The sequence below is a fragment of the Martes martes genome (genome assembly GCF_963455335.1).
Source record: "Martes martes genome assembly, chromosome: 4".
Lineage (NCBI taxonomy): Eukaryota > Metazoa > Chordata > Mammalia > Carnivora > Mustelidae > Martes > Martes martes.
Window position 1 is genome coordinate 105793805 of NC_137891.1, and position 20242 is coordinate 105814046.

Genomic DNA, 20242 nt, shown 5'->3' on the forward strand with positions numbered 1-20242 from the left:
TAGATGGTTTGTCTGTGTAACATCTGTTAGGTGGTTTTTCAATATCCATGATTGACCTTTAAAAACAATTATCTGGCTGTTCAACATCATACTGATAGGACATTGTAATTAAAAGCAGGACCTAGGGGCGCCTGGGTGGCTCAGTGGGTTGAAGCCTCTGCCTTCGGCTCGGGTCGTGATCCCAGTGTCCTGGGATTGAGCCCCACATCGGGCTCTCTGCTCTGTGGGGTGCCTGCTTCCTCCTCTCTCTCTGCCTGCCTCCCTTCCTAGTTGTGATTTCTGTCTGTCAAATAAATAAAATACTAAAAAAAAAAAAAGCAGGATCTAGACCTGCACTCTCCAGCAAGGAGGCCACATGTAGCTACTGAGCATTTGAGATGTGGCTAATCCAAATTGAGCTAAGTCATAAGCATAAAATGCACAGTTTCAAAGACAGTACCAAAAAAAGGAGAAAAAATAACATGAAGTATCTCACGAATAATTTTTGTATTGATCACATGTTGAAATATTTTAGATACATGGATTAAATAAAATATATTAAGGTTAATAATATTTGTTCGTCTTTTTTCAAGCCTGTTAGAAAAGCTAAAATTATTACATTTCCAGTTGACAGTACTGCCCTGGAGCATACTGCCTTGTGAACACAAGCTCTACTACATCCAAGCTGAGTGTCCCCAAGTAATTTCTTCTTCTGTGAAATGGAAATAATAATTCCTGCTTCTCAGGGTGCTTCTTTGTACTGCTGTATCATCAAAGTCAATGCATGTGAGCTGTCCCTCGGAACAGGGCCTGACCTTGAACAGGCTGCACTCTTCAGTCCAGGCAATCCCCAAAGAGAAACTCATCTGAGAGTCAAGCTACCGATAATCTCAGCGGCTGGGAGAATGAATGAGTGCCTATTTGGGCATCCACGACAACTTCTGCTTGTATGACAGAGAGCGTATGTTTAAGCACAGTTCTTTCTGAAAAGTAACTTGATGAAAAATGGGGATACTTACCTTTGTATCTGATAGAATGTACTTGATATGACAGGAAATATCTAGTAGCTGGATATAAACTAAGTGTGGAAATAAGACAGAAGAAAGGCAAACAGCAATACTAGACAATATGAGTTAAATGCCTAATAGATGATACAGACAATCTTTCGGAATAGGTAGAAACCACAAGGGCTTAGTAAACCGAAGGTTTATAAAACAAGTATTCCAAGCAGGAGAAACAAAATGAGTGACATACAAAGATATGAATCAAGGTAGCATACTTTCAGGACACAGATAGACCAATTTGGTTGGAAAGAAGTTTGCTATAGGAAGATACAGGAGGAAAAACTAGAAACATAAATAAGAGGCTGACTTTAAGCTGCCTCCTTTACTGATAGGAAAGCCACTTTAGGCCAGGGTTCTAGAGAGGTAGGGTGATAAGTGCACAGAAGTAATTTAAGAAGATGAATTTGGCAGACTATGTCAAAATACTCTCTTGAACCTCTCTGGGACTCTGCTTCCTTTGCAAAACCATGCTGATCTAATTCTTTTTACTGTAAATTCTCATATGCTACTTTTCTAGCTTTACTCATTGGCCCTTCAATACACAGGAAGTTCCTTAAGATAGGGCTTGCTTCAGAATATCACATATGAATAACAATCAGAAAAAAATATATATATATACTACAAACTACCACTCACCGTTGAGAAAGACAAGGTAACAGATCTTAAATAGAAAGACTGGTGATACGTGATTCAGTGGTTATCAGATGCTTCTAAAGTTGCACTAAAATGTCCAAATACGACAAAAAACATGAGGGACGGCTGTCGGGTCAATAAGTAGTTAATAATATGAACGTATAGAGGCGCATGGGTGGCTCAGTGGGTTAAGCCTCTGCTTTTGGCTCAGGTCATGATCTCAGGGTCCTGGGATCTAGCCCCGCATCGGGCTTTCTGCTCGGCGGGGAGCCTGCTTCCCCTTCTCTCTCTGCCTGCCTCTCTGCCTACTTGTGATCTCTCTCTCCATCAAATAAATAAATAAAATCTTTAAAAAAAAATAATATGAGCATATAGAAAGAAAAATTCTCCTTCTGGGGCACTGATAAGGAAGGTGTAACTGAGTGAAGCTATGCTGCCTATAGAAGTTGTTTATCTTTTTCTAACATGAAAAAGAATAAAGAACAGAAACTTGAATTATCAAAAAAGATGCTTTGCTTAAAATGCTACAAACCCGCATTCTCTTTATCCTGTAATGGAAGTCTGTGTTGTGTGTTTGCCATTGGTTTCCTCAGACTCAGATTAGTCCCAAAGAAGGGTGGCAAGTGTACAGCTCAGCCCAGGATCCTGATGGACGGTGCATATGCACAGTGGTCGCTCCAGAACAAAACTTGTGTTCCCGGGATGCCAAAAGCAGGCAGCTCCGCCAGCTTCTGGAAAAGGTAGGTATCCCATCCTCCATGCACTTTTTTTTTTTTTTTTTTTAACTACCATTCCTTGAAAAGGAAATGTGGGGAAGCAGGTATTGACGAGGAATGTCCTCCCAATTTTTGTCTCCCTTCTCAAACTTTTTATCCCTCTTCCTTAAAAAGAGTACCTCAAGCTTCCTGCTCTGTTCTATTTATATTACTTTCTATTTTTCTCAATCATACCTTCTTAAGACTGGCTATCTTATGTTTTAATATCTCCTTAAGAAAAAAAAAAAAACAAAAAAGATAAGCGGTCTTATTCCCATGCCAGAAATTTATCCTCAACTCCCAGGATCGCACTAGGCTCTTTGAGCTCATCCATTTGAATCCCATTAACAACCTTGCAAGGAAGTTAAAATAATGGAATGCAATATGCAAGCTATCTGAACAGATAATGAATAATTTCAAGTATTTATCATCATTCTCTAAGCCATTCCTTTGAACATTAAGCTCTTCAATTTCATTCAATAGCATTTTCTCCATATAATTTACTTAAGCCAGATCCATAACAATCAAATGCAGAATGCCCTTGATTTATTCTTTTTTACAGATAATAGTCAACTCATGAAGGGTTATTTATGTTTAGTTTGAGGAGAAAGGAAAAAAAAACAAAACAATGAATGTTTCTTTCAATTATTCTCATTCAGAATTTCACTGTGTTGGGCTCTGAATATAGTAGGACAGCTGGGTAGCCAGACTGCTGGAAAGATAGCAACACGTTGGAATTTTAAATACCTTCAGGGATAACCAGATAAATTAGGTAGTATGTGCTTTTAGAGGACACGGTACTCAACGATTCACTCTGCAATATCATTCTCATGATCATTCACACAATGATGGCAGTGAGTAGGAACTTTTTATGGAAAACTAAAAGAAGCTAGAAAAATGAAAGCATCAAATCTGTTAATACAGACATGACGACTTTATGCAATTCCAAGCCTAGGAACAATAACCTTCTTCTACTGCCATATAATGAAAATAAATTTGCTCCGTGTACATTACTTGGTAGTCTATTGATGCGCTAAGATTTTAAGAAAGTTTTTTTCTTGTTTTTATACAATGATTAGTCCTGTTTTTCCTCCCCTTCTCCTTAGAGATATCATCAATCTATTGGCTCTCTCTTCTTAAGTCTCTTTTTATAAGATCCCATCTTCCCTTGCTCTTTCAATATCTGTCTCCCAGACAAGAGCAAATGTCATTTTCATTCAAGTTAACGACCCTGGCTAATGTGCTTCTCGGCTATTAGAAATCATGACATATGAACTGTGATTTGTCTTGGGTATTGCTTACCAATCCTGATTTTCTTTATTTCTATGAAAAAAATCCAAATACATAGTTTCATTTTTTTTGGTTACTAGGGAAATTAATTACATTGGTAAAAAGATTTAATTTTTTAAATCCAATTTTCTCTTTTCTATTAAACTATATTTCTTCTCAAATTACAGACTTTCTGCTTCTATATTCTTCTCTGTGCAAAAGCACCTTTTCTCTATACCAACTATACTGGTATAAGAAACACATTCTTAAACACTGTAACCTTATTTCTATCACTGTTTTTCAGTAAAGCATTACATAATACACATCCCTATACAGATTTAGACATTTCTTCAAAAATCAGTCAAAAAATTTCAAATAAAGTGTCAGGAAGTGGATAATACCCTCTACAGCTCCAAAGTGAAATGTATTCCAGAAATATGATAAAATCAGAAATTAGTGTAGGATGAATAAGGCAATATTGGATTATATATATAATATCCAGGAGGTTGGCTGAAAACAATCACTGAAATGTCCATGACCACTCCATATAATGTGCACATGTTTAATGTTTTAAAAGAAATTCTAGAAAATCACACCTTTAAAAAATCATCATATTTAAGTGACCCAAAAATCCACAAAATTTATTAATAAAATGTAGTTTTCTACAAGTTACATTTATTAAATTCCTCACTGGAGAGTATCAAAGATCAAAAGAAATAGTCATGTGTACATAGAGTGGCTTGAAGGAAGGAAGTAGCCCTGGTTTGTTGCACTGACCCAAAGAAAAGCCACGTGAAACAAGCACTCCTTATTTAGACTGAGCAAGTTCCTTCCTAACTTCTCTATAGTTTCCCATTTATCTAAGGTGCCAGATGTAAAAACAGGAGCATGAGTTTAAGCAGCCCACTCACTATTATTTAAAGAATTGATTTAGTCATATAATAAGGAAATATTTTTAAGAAGAATAATGCTACTAACAGAATGTCCCATATATCATATCTGTATCCAGTCCATTCAATCCTCACAGCCGAGGTCCCTGCCCTTCTAAGTGTACGTAAAGGAAACTGCTCTTTGAGGTTAAAGAACATACCAAAGTCACTTAACCAGTAGGCTGTGGGGCTTTACCAGATGAGTTTGGCATTTTCTCACCATCATGCTAGTGTCAACCAGGGTGTCATTTAAGTGTGATACCCACACTTAAATGATGTTCTGTCAAACATTTTTAATCAGTATCTATATTACTTAATAGTTTAAGAATTACAATTGCTTTCACAATATTTCTAGTCTTCGTATGCCCAAAGTAAAACTGTTCACTTAAAAAATGTTTGTTAGGTATGAGGCTTCTCTGTACAGTTGAAGATGTCCTGCATTGTCTAGGATAATATTTCCTAAAGTGTGATTTCTGGAAGAGGGTGCCAGTGGCATCCTCCCAATAAAATGATTTTAAGAAACACTGTACATGATACTTCACTCTTGATTTCCACCACACCATTTAATGCTAAAGGTTCTGGGAAGACCTACAGCAAAGAATCTGTCTAGTTTTGTTAATGCCAGGGCTAACCAAACATATTGAACTGTAGGGCTGCGTTTTTTTCCAAGATAGTCTCCACAATAATTATGAATTAGAGTGAAAATCTAAGTTCATTTGTGTTTAAGGACAGAAGTGCCTCAGATATTTTATTTATGCAAAGAACCAAGAGAAATAGTTTAAAAAATTATCAATGAAGTTGATAGTGAGCTTGCCAGATGATGTAGAGAGCATCTAAACACAGGGACACACATGAAAATTAAACTGTAGAACATGAGAGATGAACAGCCTAGAAGAGGAACCACAAGTCTCCTTCCTACAAGCGTAACCATGGGAATCCAGTCTCAGGTACAATCAGGAAACATGCTCAGGGGCTCTCTGTAAATAGTAGGAAACTAGCATTCCTGGAGATATCCAGCAGGAAAAGCAAAAGAGAGCCCAGAGCCAAATCCCTTCTAATTAGACCGCTGTACCTCTATCCATTACCCCAAAGGTAGCTCTTATAATTATGCCTATTTCTACAATATACATGTGGTCACAATCAAGTCTCAGCAAAAACTCTCAGCTCGATTTTTCACAACACTAATAAAGTTGAAAATTAACTCCATAGGGTTAGTCAGAGGCAAAAAAAAGAAAAGGGGGGGAGAAAGAGAGAGAGAGGGGGGCTATTTTAACTGTATCCAGAATGCCTTATTTGCCTATCATTTTCTAACTGTACAGACTCTGACTACATACATGGAATTCCTAGGAAAATATTGGTCAGGCCAATGATGGTTATCTTCAGAGACAAATGCTGTATTCAAATGTGTAGATAGTTTCTTTAATACCAGTGGTTTTTCTTTATTCATGCTTAACCATACAGAGCTGAAAATTATTTTGAGAGCATTAAATTTATTCAAGTTGCAGTCACCATCTCCATCTTTCAGTGTTGTCTCAGTAATTCTGTGCTTCACTAAAGATTAAAAAAAAAAAAAATGAAGCTGCCTAAGTAGGAATGATAGTAAATTAAGAAATATTTGGAAATGATGTAATGTTATAGTGTAATAGTGACAGAAAAAGGGAACTTTCCTTAAAATCTTAAAATACTAATTATCTATTACTACAATTGGAAGTCTAAGATAATTTTACCTAATAGATATTTGTTGAGCAATTACTCTGTGCCTGGTTCTGTGTAAGGTCTTGGAAATGAAAGATTTGAATAAGATGCAGCTTTGAACATCATGGAGTTCACGCAAGGGCAGTCGCTTCTGTTCTCCTACCCAACACACAAAATACACAATTAGTTTTAATATAAGCTAGATTATAATATATCCCGAAAAGATAGCATTCATAAAAGGCAGGACTATGGATGAAACAACAGGAAAAAAAAAAAAACAGGAAAATATAATCTTCTTTAATAAGTAGAAAGAATAGGCAAGCCAAGGCAGCAAAATGCACTGCCTTTTTAGAATGTTCCAGTTCTGAGGAATGTACCAACAATAGGCTCTTTATAGCTAGCTGGTCCACTGAGCTTTGTGACATACATGATGACAAAAATTGAATAAATTACTCTTTCCTCATTTGTAACTCACAATTGTTGCAATGAAAATAATTTTTTACTGAAACATAAATAATACATGTTTATTAAAAAATAAAAAGAATAATGCATAAAAATGTATGAAACAAATTAAAATTCACCTGAAACTCTACCACAATGTTTTTTTTTGGTGCTTTCACATATTCATTTCATGCAAATAAAAAACAGAATTCTATGCAGATTTACCTATATTCTATTTAGCAGGGACTCCTTTCTGTAATATGTTACTTCTCTTCTCACCCACATCTCACTTCCTACCAAAAAACTAACAACCCATTATGTATTCTTCTAATCCTTACATACCTCTCTCCACCATGATTTGCCCATATGCCCAATATGCACCATATGCCCCATTTTCTTTTATGTGTTTATGTGTGAGACACACATACAAAAGAATTTGATTTAGAATAAAAGATCAAATTATATAAAGGCTGTTACCTTTGCTCTTCTTACTTGCTTTTTTCATGGAAATTCCTCCATGTTGAGCAAAATTTAATAAACACAGGGATCACTCAGGGATTCTGATAAAATGCAGATTCTGACTCAATAATTCTGGGCTAGGCCCCAGAAGTCTGCAGTTCTAACAGGCTCCCAAGTGATGTCAAACTTGTTGCTCTGTAGACAATACTTTGAGTACCAAAGTACAGAAACTTAGTGTACCCTTTGAAACAGTATATTTGTACTCCATTTCCCAATTCACTTAGTAGCTCGCCAACCATTAGACATTTTCACCTTTTTTTTTTTTTTAAATTTTTGGTACCACAAAAATTAGAGCAGCCTTTCTTTCCTTGTTTCTAGAAGTTTTATAAGTCACCCATTTCCTACCTTTACATAGCCTGGGGCCCAACAAACCAAAGTAGGTACCAGCAACTTAATCGGTGTTTACTATCTACCTACCAAACACTTAAAACAGCTGCCATTTTCCAGGTCTCTTAAACACTACACTCTCCAAGTCTGCAGGTGTCCCAGCATTGCCACCATGCATCTTGGTCAATTCAATCTCACCCCTGGGAGAACTCAAGATATTGAAGTGATTGTACTGGAATGAATGCATTCTAACTCTATTGGACATGTCACTACTATCCACAATTGCTAAACATCCCGATCTTAAAGAAATCAGAGTTAGCACTTACAGAAACCACTCATTTTAACATTTAACAGCTTGGAGCATCATGAGCTTACAAAGCCCCGGAACGAAATTTCTGTTTTTAAAATTTACTTTTCTGATTTACTAAATGCAATTTATTTATCTCTAATGGTAAATGTCAGTTTTCTTATTTCCCGCCTAGGTTTAATTTTCCCTTGCTGAATTTTTTGAATGTTTATCATTGTTCTTCTGAAAACATATTGTGTGCGCATGCAAATCAGGATTTGGCATTCGGCAGTTCTTTATGTTAATGTCATTTTTGCTAGTTCAGTAGTGATTACATATTTCTGTACACAGACAATAATGTATAGCCAATGTTCTTTTTTAACAGGTTCAGAACATGTCCCAGTCTATTGAAGTCTTAAACTTGAGAACTCAGAGAGATTTCCAATATGTTCTAAAAATGGAAACCCAAATGAAAGGGCTGAAGGCCAAGTTTCGGCAGATTGAAGATGATCGGAAGACACTAATGACCAAGCATTTTCAAGTAGGTTTGACGTCTGCAATCTCGTCAATCCAAATCAGACACTGAGTGTAATGGACAGTCGGAATGGCAATCAGCTAGAAATAAGTATGCGTTGGCCCATACGAGCAAGGTTAAAGACTCACTGGGGACATCAATCATCTCTCCAATGAAACTGACCGTTAGCTGGTAGGAATGCATAGCAGACTTGTTATAAAAAGAGCCTAATCCTCCTAGAGGTTGGTGGAGTTTCTGGATGTATTTCAGGCAATTCAGTATCTAAGACAAGGGGAAAATCAAGGAAAATTAATAAGTAAATTATCAAAGCTTCTTCTGATGACTTTATGCCCTACTAATATGAGAAGACATATAGAGAATATTTGTTATTAAAAGAGGCAATAATACCATTAATCATAGCATACAAAAATAAAAAGAAGGATGTTTCATAATTTGATACAAAGTCTTTTCTTAGACGTCAGGTTGTTTTTGGCAATTATCCCAAAACACTGAAAATGTAGAAATAGTGATTTTAAGCATGCTATGTGGATGTTTAGTACCTATGTATGACGGTGCCATATTTTTAAAAATCTGACTATGATAACACCATTTGAGCCTCTATTAAAAAGAAATCACCTACCTCCAAAGGGATAGCATGTAGTTTATAAAACATACTGTGGTTTAATAAGCATAATAGTTTCTTTTTTCCTTCCCTTCTTTAGTGAAATTCACTGCTGACAGTAAGAGAAAGGGCCTGAATTTAAGCATCAGAAGTGCTTTTCACACATAACGGTGATGGGCACAGAGCTGGTCAGGGACATGTGACAGGATCTCCACATAGCACATTTTGATCTGGCAAAAATTTTCATGGTTTTGTCATTTTCTTCAGTGGTGCTCAGGAGTCTGAGTAGGTTGGTATAGAAAATAGTTTTTGCACTGAACCAGTTTTACCAGAAAGGTACAACAGAAGGAAGTCAGGGTGAGAAAGTTGAGGGTATTGATAGGAGATGAGGCCGAAGGGATGAATCATGAAGTTTGAGTTGAAGAGAAAATTAAAGCCAGGAAGTTAAGAAATTAGAAAAATTAAAGCAAGGCTTAGAAGATACAATAAACGTAAATATTAAAGGAAATGAGAGAATGAGTGAACTGGATGAATAGAGAATTTATAGGGGAATGATAACCCACAAAAAATATAAGGCTGAGGAGGAAATGAGTTAATGTTAACCAACATTTATTGAGCATGTACTGTGTGCAAGCTGGGCCCACTGTTGGATATATAATGACCTCTCTTCTATGAAAGACAACTAAAACAGGCAGGTAAAATTGATGGAAAATACAAGCACAAACATTATTGAATAGCACAAAGGGAAGAGTAATGTTGTTTAATTTTATTCAGAGAAGATCAGGGAAAGAGTTACAAGATTTGGCAATTTTCAGGAAAGCAGTTTTGGACTAGTCCCCCCAACACACCCACACAAACACACACATACACACACACACACACACACACACAACCAAAATCCCAGAGGACTTCGAGAAGATGAGAACATTTGCAAGGTTCAGGGTTAGGGTGTAGGCCGTAGAGGAGTAACATAAGCCGTACGCTGAGGTCATCAACAAGGTAGGAGATGGAAGCTGGCACCGACAGCACAGGGGGAGCATTCCCAGAAAGGAAGGAGGACAGAAGGAGAGGTGCTCAGGGTGTCTGGCGCACAGTGAAAATTATTCAAGCTCAGGTGGGCAGTCCAGAGCTCTGTGATGCCAAGGGATAGTTAGAGGGTGCCAGGCCCGGCAGGACTGGAGACACAAGGAAGCATGTCCATCTGTGGGAACTCCTGGGAGATGATCAGAAACAAAGAGATTCAACGCTGAGAGAAACGCAAGGAAATAATTTGCCTTTTCTAGAAGTTTGCCTAGCAGCAGCCAAGCTACCAATAAGAGTTAATTTTCAGGCAGCACCATAGGGTGTCATGATTTTGATTGATTACTAGTTCATGTAATCCAAGTGGATACTTCAGTTGTATGTAAAAATCCAAACAGCAATGATAATTTTCTGAAGAATTATACATACTCAGCACATAGCTCTGACAACTCTAAATATATATTAGCTAATTTAATCCTCTCAACAATACTATAAAGTAGGCACCATATTTATCTCCATCACTGAGATGAAGAAACTGATACAATTTGTTCAGCATGAAATATCTAATATGCCTCAGAACAACAATATCCAGCTGTAGAGGTCAGCCTGCTAATACCAGTTCTACACTGCCTCTCCGAAGTGGATAATAGCTCTCTGAAACTTAAGAATAATAATTACATGCTAAATATGTTTGTTGAATTTATGTATTCACTGAGTCTGAGCATGAGTCAGATGGTGACTCAGCACCTAGGGGCTGAGGTGCTATATTTAAGACAAAGAACTGGGACATTCCAAAAGTAAGTTTACATCAGAGAATACTTTTAAATTGGAAGAAAATCCGACTAAGATGAAAATCTCATTCTAGTTAACATACTTGAGACTATCATTCTTATAAGAAAAGATCATGGTTGGGCAAGATAGTCTAGCTACAACCTTGGCTGTAAGAGTGACATAGTAGACGCTGAAATTCTAGAAGAAATTAGTAAGTACAGATCTGTGCTATTCTACTTTAACCTTTTAAGTATTTCATATGTATATTGGCCAAAATTTCCATTGCTGACTAGTGTCACGAGTTTCAAAAGTGATTACCAACAATCAAATTATGGATTTTTGAAAAGATCTAAAATACAATTAGCTTTTTTTTTTTTTTTTTTTTAGTTCAGGGGAAAAAAAGTTCCCAAAATTGTGACACTGAATTGCTCCCTTTTCAGTATTCCCATAATGTAACATAAAACTCTTCATTGTAACTGTATAATATGCAGCAAATGCTACCAACAGAACTCTTCTTATTAAAATCATAATGAAGCAATTGTGTCTTCCTTTTGGGATGCCATAAAATGCTCAAACTAATAAGTTTATTTCCAAATGAGCCACCAAAATGAGTAAAGTTATGCGATTTTACCTTTTCACTATGATACTTATGAATCTTTCTCATTATGAAGATAGTCTCCTCCCACTCAACATGGACATACAGACTAAATCGAAAAATTCTGAGCTTATAGAACAAGTGAAAATTTCCCCACAAGAAACATAAGCCCATAAATCAGGGCAGCAATGGGAGCTCCTGCTATTTTAATGCATTTATAGTAATAACATCTTCCAAATGTAATTTTAAAATGCAATTTTCAGCTCCTTAAATTAGTTAGTGTACAGCATTGTTTCTGACAGTACCTATGGATTATTCTCAAATGATCATAACAGTGACAGCTCTTTCCACAAACGAGATCATCTGTTTAAAAAAACTCACAACTGACTCACACCCTTGAAATTTCCACTGACCACTACCACCAAATTAAAGGGAAAGAAGACAGATGACACACCTAGAAATTGAAAGTGGAACTGCAGGTGAGGCTCAGTGCCATGATGCTAGAAATCAGAGACACTGGGTTGGCAAAATACGGTTCTTATTCTCCAGATGAAAATCAGCTTTAAGTTTCAAATGACCTGGGGTGCCTAGGTGGCTCAGTGGGTTAAGCCTCTGCCTTCGGCTCGGGTCATGATCCCAGGGTCCTGGGATTGAGCCCCACATCAGGCTCTCTGCTCTGTGGGAAGCCTCCTTCCTCCTCTCTCTCTGCCTGCCTCTCTGCCTACTTGTGAGCTCTGTCAAATAAATAAATAAAATCTTTAAAAAAAATAAATAAAATTTTTTAAAAAATAAAAATTAAAAAAAAAATTCAAATGATCCTGTATAACTAGTTCCTTTGTTACATGAACTGTGAACACCTTGGTCCTTGAAAGAGTTGAAAGAGTTAATTCACTATATGGGTGAGCAATTCTGCCTCACTTAAAGAGCTCTGGATTATCTATGCTAAGGCAAATGGAGTCAGAGTGTGGGTAATAATTCAAAATGGTAAACAGCAACATGCATTTCTTCGAGCTTTGAGGAGCTTTGCATGATTTATGATGCTTGCTGAACTTACCTTCCTAATGACATTGTGCTAAGACGGATGTTAAAAAGAATGAAGTAATATCTGAGTGCACTGGAACAGGGACAGAGTGGTAGAAAGCCATAGTTGTAACAATTTGGAGTGTTACAGAAAGGCTGTTCCAGGATCCAAAATTTTTCTGGTAAGTAGTCCCATAACATAGATAATTAGTAAGTAATTAGAGTTCACAGACAGAGGATATTTGACCTATTTCTAGTAATTCATAATTAGAAGATAGACCCTGATTATATTTCTTAAAAAATGTATTGTTCACTTTATAAAATGCTACCAGAAGATAAAATAATACATTAACCATTAATTGCTATCATAAGAAGTTTTTATAATTATGATTAGGATCAATTTGTTTTATAGAAAAGCACAGGGGCACCTGGGTGGCTCAGTCGGTGAAGTGACTGCCTTCGGCTCAGGTCTTGATCCCAGGGTCCTGGGATCGAGCCCCACATTGGGCTCCCTGTAGAGCAGGGAGCCTGCTTCTCCCTCTGCCTCTGCCTCCATGAATAAATAAGTAAAATTTTAAAGAAAAAAAAAAAAAAGCACATAACCATTTAAAGAGAGGTTCTTGTATTGAGATAAATGGATTTACTGCTAATGATCATGTAGCCACTTACATTCTCACAAAGCACCTAATTTCAACCAAAAATCAATAAGAATTTTGATATATAAATGTTGAATCAATAAGCTGTAAACCTGAAACTAATATAATGTTATATCCTGATTATACATTAATAAAATTTTTCTTTTAATTTAAAAAAAAGGAATTTTGAATCTGTTTTAATAATCTGCTTTAAGTATCATATTGATACTGCTTGATCTATTTAAATGACTCTCCGGAACAACTGGCTGCTTTTTCGCAGGAGTTGAAAGAGAAGATGGATGAACTCCTGCCCTTGATCCCGGTGCTGGAACAGTACAAAACAGATGCCAAGTTAATCACCCAGTTCAAAGAGGAGATCCGGAATCTGTCTGCCGTCCTCACTGGGATTCAGGAGGAAATCGGTGCCTATGACTATGAGGAACTGCATCAAAGGGTTCTCAGCCTGGAAACCAGGCTTCGTGACTGCATGAAAAAGCTGAGTAAGTAGAACAGTTTCATTTATTTAAGTTGTGTTTTTAGCGGTTTCAGTGAAAACTGCATTCTTACATTTTGCAGTCATGAATATCTAATTATAGAGAAACCAATGTCTGCTTTCTCAGTGTAAGTATTCCTTAACGCCTTAAGCACGCCTGTATAATCAGTGCTATTTGATTAATGACTGCCTAATTTTCACAGCACCCTGTTACCATTTGGTGGCTTGAAATAATACGGACAATTCTATTGGCTACAATAATGGCAATAAGTTACTACAGACAGATAATATGTGATGGTCAATCATTACTTGGCTAAAAGGGAGACAAGGCATTTTTATTAGTGGAGAAAGTTAGAGGCTGGGAAAAATGTAGTTACCTTGGGACCAAATATGAAATAGCAGTCATTAAATCAGACAAAAACAATTCCTCTACTATAGGGAATTACCATCAGCTAGCAGTTCTGATCCACACAAGAAATTAAAAGGAGGCACCTATTCAAATATAGATTCGCTACTCTGCAAGGGGTCAAGCATATGACATGGGATATGGACTCCAGTTCCTGAGTCCTGAAATGTGTGGTTCAACCTGGTCTAAGTTTCCAAACTCCTTCACTTCATCTATGAGTTAATTACTCAACTGAAATCATCATGGCACTAGGCTATAATTTAATGCAAAGTAAATACATGGTCACAAATTGAATGAGGAGGCATTGTTAGATCATTTAGGAACAGTATTTTAGTTGTTGACATGAAGGGACATGTCAGGGAGGTCAAGGAAATACCATAGAAAAGTGTTCCCTCTGTGGAAAGATAAACTTATCTGGAATAGAAAATAAACTAAAAAGAGAGATAAAGGAGTTGAAAAAGATAATTTCTAGTAAAGACAACTTCAAGGAATAGATACAAACACTTAAAGTTTAGATGGCTGATGCATACTTTAAGGATTATTCTACAAATGCAATCCAAATGAAAAAGAGAGTGAATATACAAAACATTATATTTAGTACAATTCAAAACAATTTGGGGAATCACCAGATCAGAGGCCCCACTGAGGTCAATCCAAGATTTCCTAGAGATTCTGACACAATTACTCAGAAGGCAATTAACATAAACCCTAAAGCCAAATGCTTATACAGGCATCCCCAGTTCTTATTCCTCATCAGTCAAGGCCCACACTTTTTCACCTATAACTCTTTTTCTAACAATCATGACTCCAGTAGATTCCACGACTCCTATTCTTGCACTTTTCACCCATTGCACACATTATGGCCAAAGGCATTTATCTGAAGCATAAATCTGAAATTAATCTGCACAGCTGAAAAGCCTAGGATATAGCCCACAACTTATGAGGCCCTCCATATGCAGCCCTACTTCTCCCCTCAGGTCCTGCCACTCCTCCCCTCACATGCTACACCCCAGTCATGTGTGTTCTACACTTTCTCATCCCAGGGCAGTGTTGAGATGCTTGTCCCTTCTCCTGAAATGCTCTTTCCCGTTTATCCTTTCTGTGTCAACACATGTTCACTGGTCTCATGAGACAAACTCCCATTTCTCCTTCAGGTCTCAGTTTAAATATCATGTCTTGGCCAGAATCCTTCATTAAGCTCCCTATGTATACTATGTATCCCAGCTGGCTGCTCCCAAACCCTGATATTTCACCAATGACTGGACTTTTCTTTTTTTTTTTTTTTTTTTTTAAGATTTTATTTATTTATTTGACAGAGAGAGATCACAAGAAGTAAGCAGAGAGGCAGGCAGAGAGAGAGGAGGAAGCAGGCTCCCTGTTGAGCAGAGAGCCCGATGCAGGACTTGATCCCCGGACCCTGATCATGACCTGAGCCCGAAGGCAGAGACTTAACCCACTGAGTCACCCAGGCACCCATGACTGGACTTTTCATGCTTCATTACCACTACATGTGTAACTGGATAGCCGCCTTCTAGATTTTTTTTCCACCAGAACAAGAACAATATCTGTGACACTCCCTTTCAACCTTGTATTCCCTCAATGCCTGGAAAACTGCCTGACAAAGAAAAGTTAATAAATATTTGCCAAATAAATTAATTCCATAAGGAGCCATATGGTAACGACTTCTAACTTTCAACAAAATAAACAATAGCTATTTCAAGTCTTATTTGGAAAAAACAAAAAAAGCTCTCTTAGCCACATATTTGAGTCAGGTGGCACAGGATTGACTAAGCAAAGGAGGGATTATTTATCTGATATAACACTTAAATACCTCCTTATATGCTATTCTTTTATAATTAATATTATGAAGTTTATTGCTAATACCAATAGGTAAAATATTACTGACATAAGTGAATTCTGTTATATTTTATTTTTAAATCAAAAAACGCCAGGGTGCCTGGGTGGCTCTGTGGGTTAAAGCTTCTGCCTTCGGCTCAGGTCATGATCCCAGGGTCCTGGGATCGAGCCCCACATCGGGCTCTCTGCTCAGCGGGGAGCCTGCTTCCCCCTCTCTCTCTGCCTGCCTCTCTGCCTACTTGTGATCTCTGTCTGTCAAATAAATAAATAAAAAATCTTTAAAAAAAAAATGCCTGTAGTGTAATGCACATACTAATTACATAGCTTGCCAGATGATGTCTCCACCAAACCAGATAAGAAAATCTCAGTCCAAGAATTGAGTGCCCTCACTATCTAAATTACTTTGGGGGTTACAAGAAAAATCCAGATGCATTTTTAGTAGCTCATAAAATATTTGATTACAGATTTTCTGTAAATGACAGTGCATAGGATTGGTCTGTGTAGGACTCTGACTTAACTTTAGAAGAGGTCTGTTTGTTACAGATGAATCACTCCAGATTCTGAGAATTAATATATTCAGTCATTCCTAGCAACTCACAATAAACCCAGGCCTAAACTTTGTACACTGAGACCAGATATATCTGCTAAGTACACCTACACTCTACAAAAGGATGGACAGGCAAAAGAGTAGTTCTAGCTAATAAATACCTTGAAACTTAAAGTGTGCCAGTCAGGTTTTTGAGGGACTAGCATGGAAAATTCTTGGAATTTGCTTAACTTTAGAAATGAATTTCACTTCTAACACATATTATCTCTGAGTTGACTCAGCTAGAAATAACGTCGCAGTTTGGAAATGAAATCTACACTCCTTTCAGCTCTTTCACAATCCCATTTTGGTTTTTTGTTCAGTCCACATATAACTCTCCCACACACAGCCTCCTTCAATATTGAAAATGATATTTGGGACAAAGGGGATTAATTTAAGTGGACACAAATTCATCCTATTCCTTCTTACTGAACCATGGATAATGTTTCCATGATGCCCTGAGGCCTTAGGACAGTGATCCACGATATATATATTTTTTAACTTCAAAGGTTCTTTTTACTAATTTGCCCCCAGGAACAGCAAAGTTTGAAAGAACATAACTTTCAAATTAACTACGTTAACTAGTTAATATTTAATTTTATCTTAACTAATCAAAAATAAAACCTTGCCACTAATGCAAATATCTAACAGCAATAAAATAGTATTCAACTTTCTTATTTAATGAGATGGTTGCTATTTGAGTTAATTGATATGACCTTACAAGAGATTAGAAATAACTCAGACATGTTATAAACTCTTTCCTAGATTATTAGTAGCTCTGAGATCTCTACTTACGTAGTAGAGAGGCTAGTGCCACAATGACTATAACTTATTTATGCTGTTTGTCCCCAAAACTGGGTACTTTTCTCTATCACAACAGATCTACAGAACAATCAGAACGACTTACTGATAGTCTCCTAAGCAGAGAAAGTATTTATCAGCAGGATCACAACCATTAATTACAAGGTAAAGCACATGTCCAGATAGAGACAGACAGCCTTAATGCCATGAAGTATGAAGTTACATGGTCCCTGTAAAAAAATAAATAAAGGAATCTTCATATCATCCTTTTTTAAAAATCATTCCAGCTTGAAAGGAAGTATCTGAAACATGTATTTGCAGAAGAAAACACAAACACATGATTGGGAGCTATTAAGTTATTAACTTAAGCTATTAACTTATAAGTTAATAGTCTAATACTATTTTGTACTTACATTTCCTGGAACTTTAAATAAAGATTGGATGACATTATCTCTCAGAACCCTTTAAACTCCATGCTTCCTATTAACTGCCCAGTTATCAAAATATCAGAACACATGGACTCAGAAAACAAATGTTAATCAACATCAGGACCATTAATAGGAGATAGATAGAAAAACAAAGCAAAACAAACAAACAGAAAAAAAAAACACGAGGGGCTCAATGTTCCAAAGCATCTAAAATCCAGCTTCTCTGCTCTTTGGATCTATACAGGGACATTGAATAATCATGGTATCCTCAATATAGTAACAGGAGCAGGAAGGCTCATCCATCAACGGCATCTTCAATCTTCACAAAAGCCTCTCAACACACACAACCAATTAGCAGAGGGCAGAAATGGATTGGGGCAAGAGAATCAAATTGCAACAATGATGAATGCATTTCCGCTCACCTTTTCAGTGAATTTGCTTTTAGGGAAGATGCACATCACATAAATTTTAAGACACTAAAAAACAAACTAGCCTCATTGCCTGCAAGGTCTAAGTTACTCCCAAAAAGGAAGGCGTTAAAGGAATCACAAGTCACTGAGAGCACTAGGGCACTATTCAGCGTATTTCTACCAGAGAATTACGGCTTTGGAGAAAACAGAAATTAGGGAAAGAAAAAAAGGTTTTAATAAGGATGCACCCTAGTGGGCCTGAATGAGGTACAGTAATGCTCTTTCCTAACTGCTTAATTTTCTCCTGTGAGAAACAGGATAAAGTCCCATGTGCTTCATTAAATATCCCATTTCTAGACATGTGAAGTATAATTAAATGCATGTGAGAATTTGCTGAAAGAAGCACAGTTAAAAGTCTCACGCACATCCTGAAAGCATCAATAGATGTTTAATGTAGATTACAATCAGGCTTTCCAGTCCCCTTCCCTCCACTCTCTCAAGTTAGTTCTATTTTAGGGCAACTGTGTGGTGCTATCTAGTGCTCAGGATGCTCAGGTGCTCAGGTGCTCAGGTGCTCAGGATATGTCTTTCTAGTAACAGTTTTGAGGCTTCATGTTCAAACGGAATGGCCGTAGCACTCGTAGCACTCAAATCTAAAATCTAAAATCTGCATGATTTTAAAATCTAAAATCTAAATCTTAAATTTAGATTTTAAAATCTAAAATCTAAAATCTAAATCTGCGCCTGCATGGCTCAGTCAGTTAAGCGTCTGCCTTTGACTCAAGCAGTAATCCCAGGGTCCTGGGGTGGAATGAGCCCTGTATATATCTATATATAGTACATCGGGCTCCCTGCTCAGCGGGGAGCCTGCTTCTCCCTCTCCCTCTGCTGCTCCCCCTGCTTGTGCTCTCACTCTCTCTCTTTCTCTCTCTCTCTCCCTCTCTCCGTCAAATATACAAATAAAATCTTAAAAAAAATTAAAAAAAAATTTTGAAGGTCACAAGTTTTGGTCACAAGTACGAAATTTGGATTACTGGCATGTTTATGCCAAATGAAATTTTAAAAGGGAAACCAAATTGTCTGTGTATAATAGTCTTATTTGCTCATTCAACAAATACTAATTGACTCTCCAATATGTGCCGGCATTCTGGTAGGTATTGGGTGATACAAAGATGAGCAGCACACTGTCTCCCTCTACTGTTAAGAAGTTTGCATTTTAGTGGCAAAAATGAGCACAAAAGTAGATCACTATAGCAATACTGATGGCCTACTGTTTTGACAAGCACTATGCCAGCTGTCTTACATGTATCTGTTCTAACCACTGAAAGAACTCTGGATTGGCCATGATTATGGGCAATTTCTGCTCAGAGAGTTTAATTTACCAAAGGTACACGTTGGAGGCAGCATCTGTAAACCCAAGTTCCTTCTGAATTCACAGGCAGATTTCATCCCCAGATTTCTTTCTTTTTTACTATAGAAAGAAAGGAGCTAGACAGTCTTTTTTATCCTTCCCTAAACCCCATTCATATGCACTCATATCATTTCTCCCTCCAACCAGTCTCTTAAAACCACCTCTTTTCTGCTGCCTCACTTCCACCACCCTAACCCAGATCATCATTCATCATCTCTCATTTGGGTGACTGCAGTGGGCCTCTTACCCACTGCCCTTTACCTAGAGTCATTCCCTCTCCACTACATGAGCTGTTTAAAATGGTCTTTTCCAAATGCAAATCGAATCATATTACACCTATGTTTAAATTATTTTCTTTTAAAATTAAATCCAAATAGCTTTTCATGGTCTGTCTTGATGACATGGAATCTGCCTAATTCTCCAGCCCTTTTCTCACAAGTTCTCATCATGTACTCACCATAAGCTTTAGCCATTCTAATCTTTCAGTTCCTCGGTCATGCATGCTTTCTTGGCTGGACACTGACCTTCTACCCCATAATGGAACATTCTTCCACCTTACCTATCCAAATTCTAATGATTTTGCATTTTACACACCAGACATCAACTTTCCTATAGAGCCTTCTCTGATTGCTCCTATGTGTGGTTGGCTACCCCGATACAGTCTCCCAGAGTCCCCCACCCCACTCTCCATGAAACTTGGCACACTTTTCAGAAAATTCCCATTTGCTTCTTTAAATTTTTTTAAATTTTCACCCCCTTAAAGATAAGATGTCCCT

At 37.2% G+C, this 20242-nt stretch overlaps 1 protein-coding gene across 2 annotated transcripts in view; it reads left to right on the forward strand.

Moving 5' to 3' along the window:
• Nucleotides 1–20242, forward strand: part of OLFM3 (olfactomedin 3) — a gene marked incomplete at both ends in the record, with an annotated part of 191081 nt that overhangs the window by 154778 nt on the left and 16061 nt on the right. For both annotated transcript variants that reach the window (XM_080802825.1, XM_080802824.1), the window contains 3 exons: nucleotides 2270–2416; nucleotides 8283–8438; nucleotides 13355–13574. In XM_080802825.1, the coding sequence (XP_080658951.1) occupies nucleotides 2270–2416; nucleotides 8283–8438; nucleotides 13355–13574 (523 nt within the window). The remainder of the gene's footprint in view (nucleotides 1–2269; nucleotides 2417–8282; nucleotides 8439–13354; nucleotides 13575–20242) is intronic.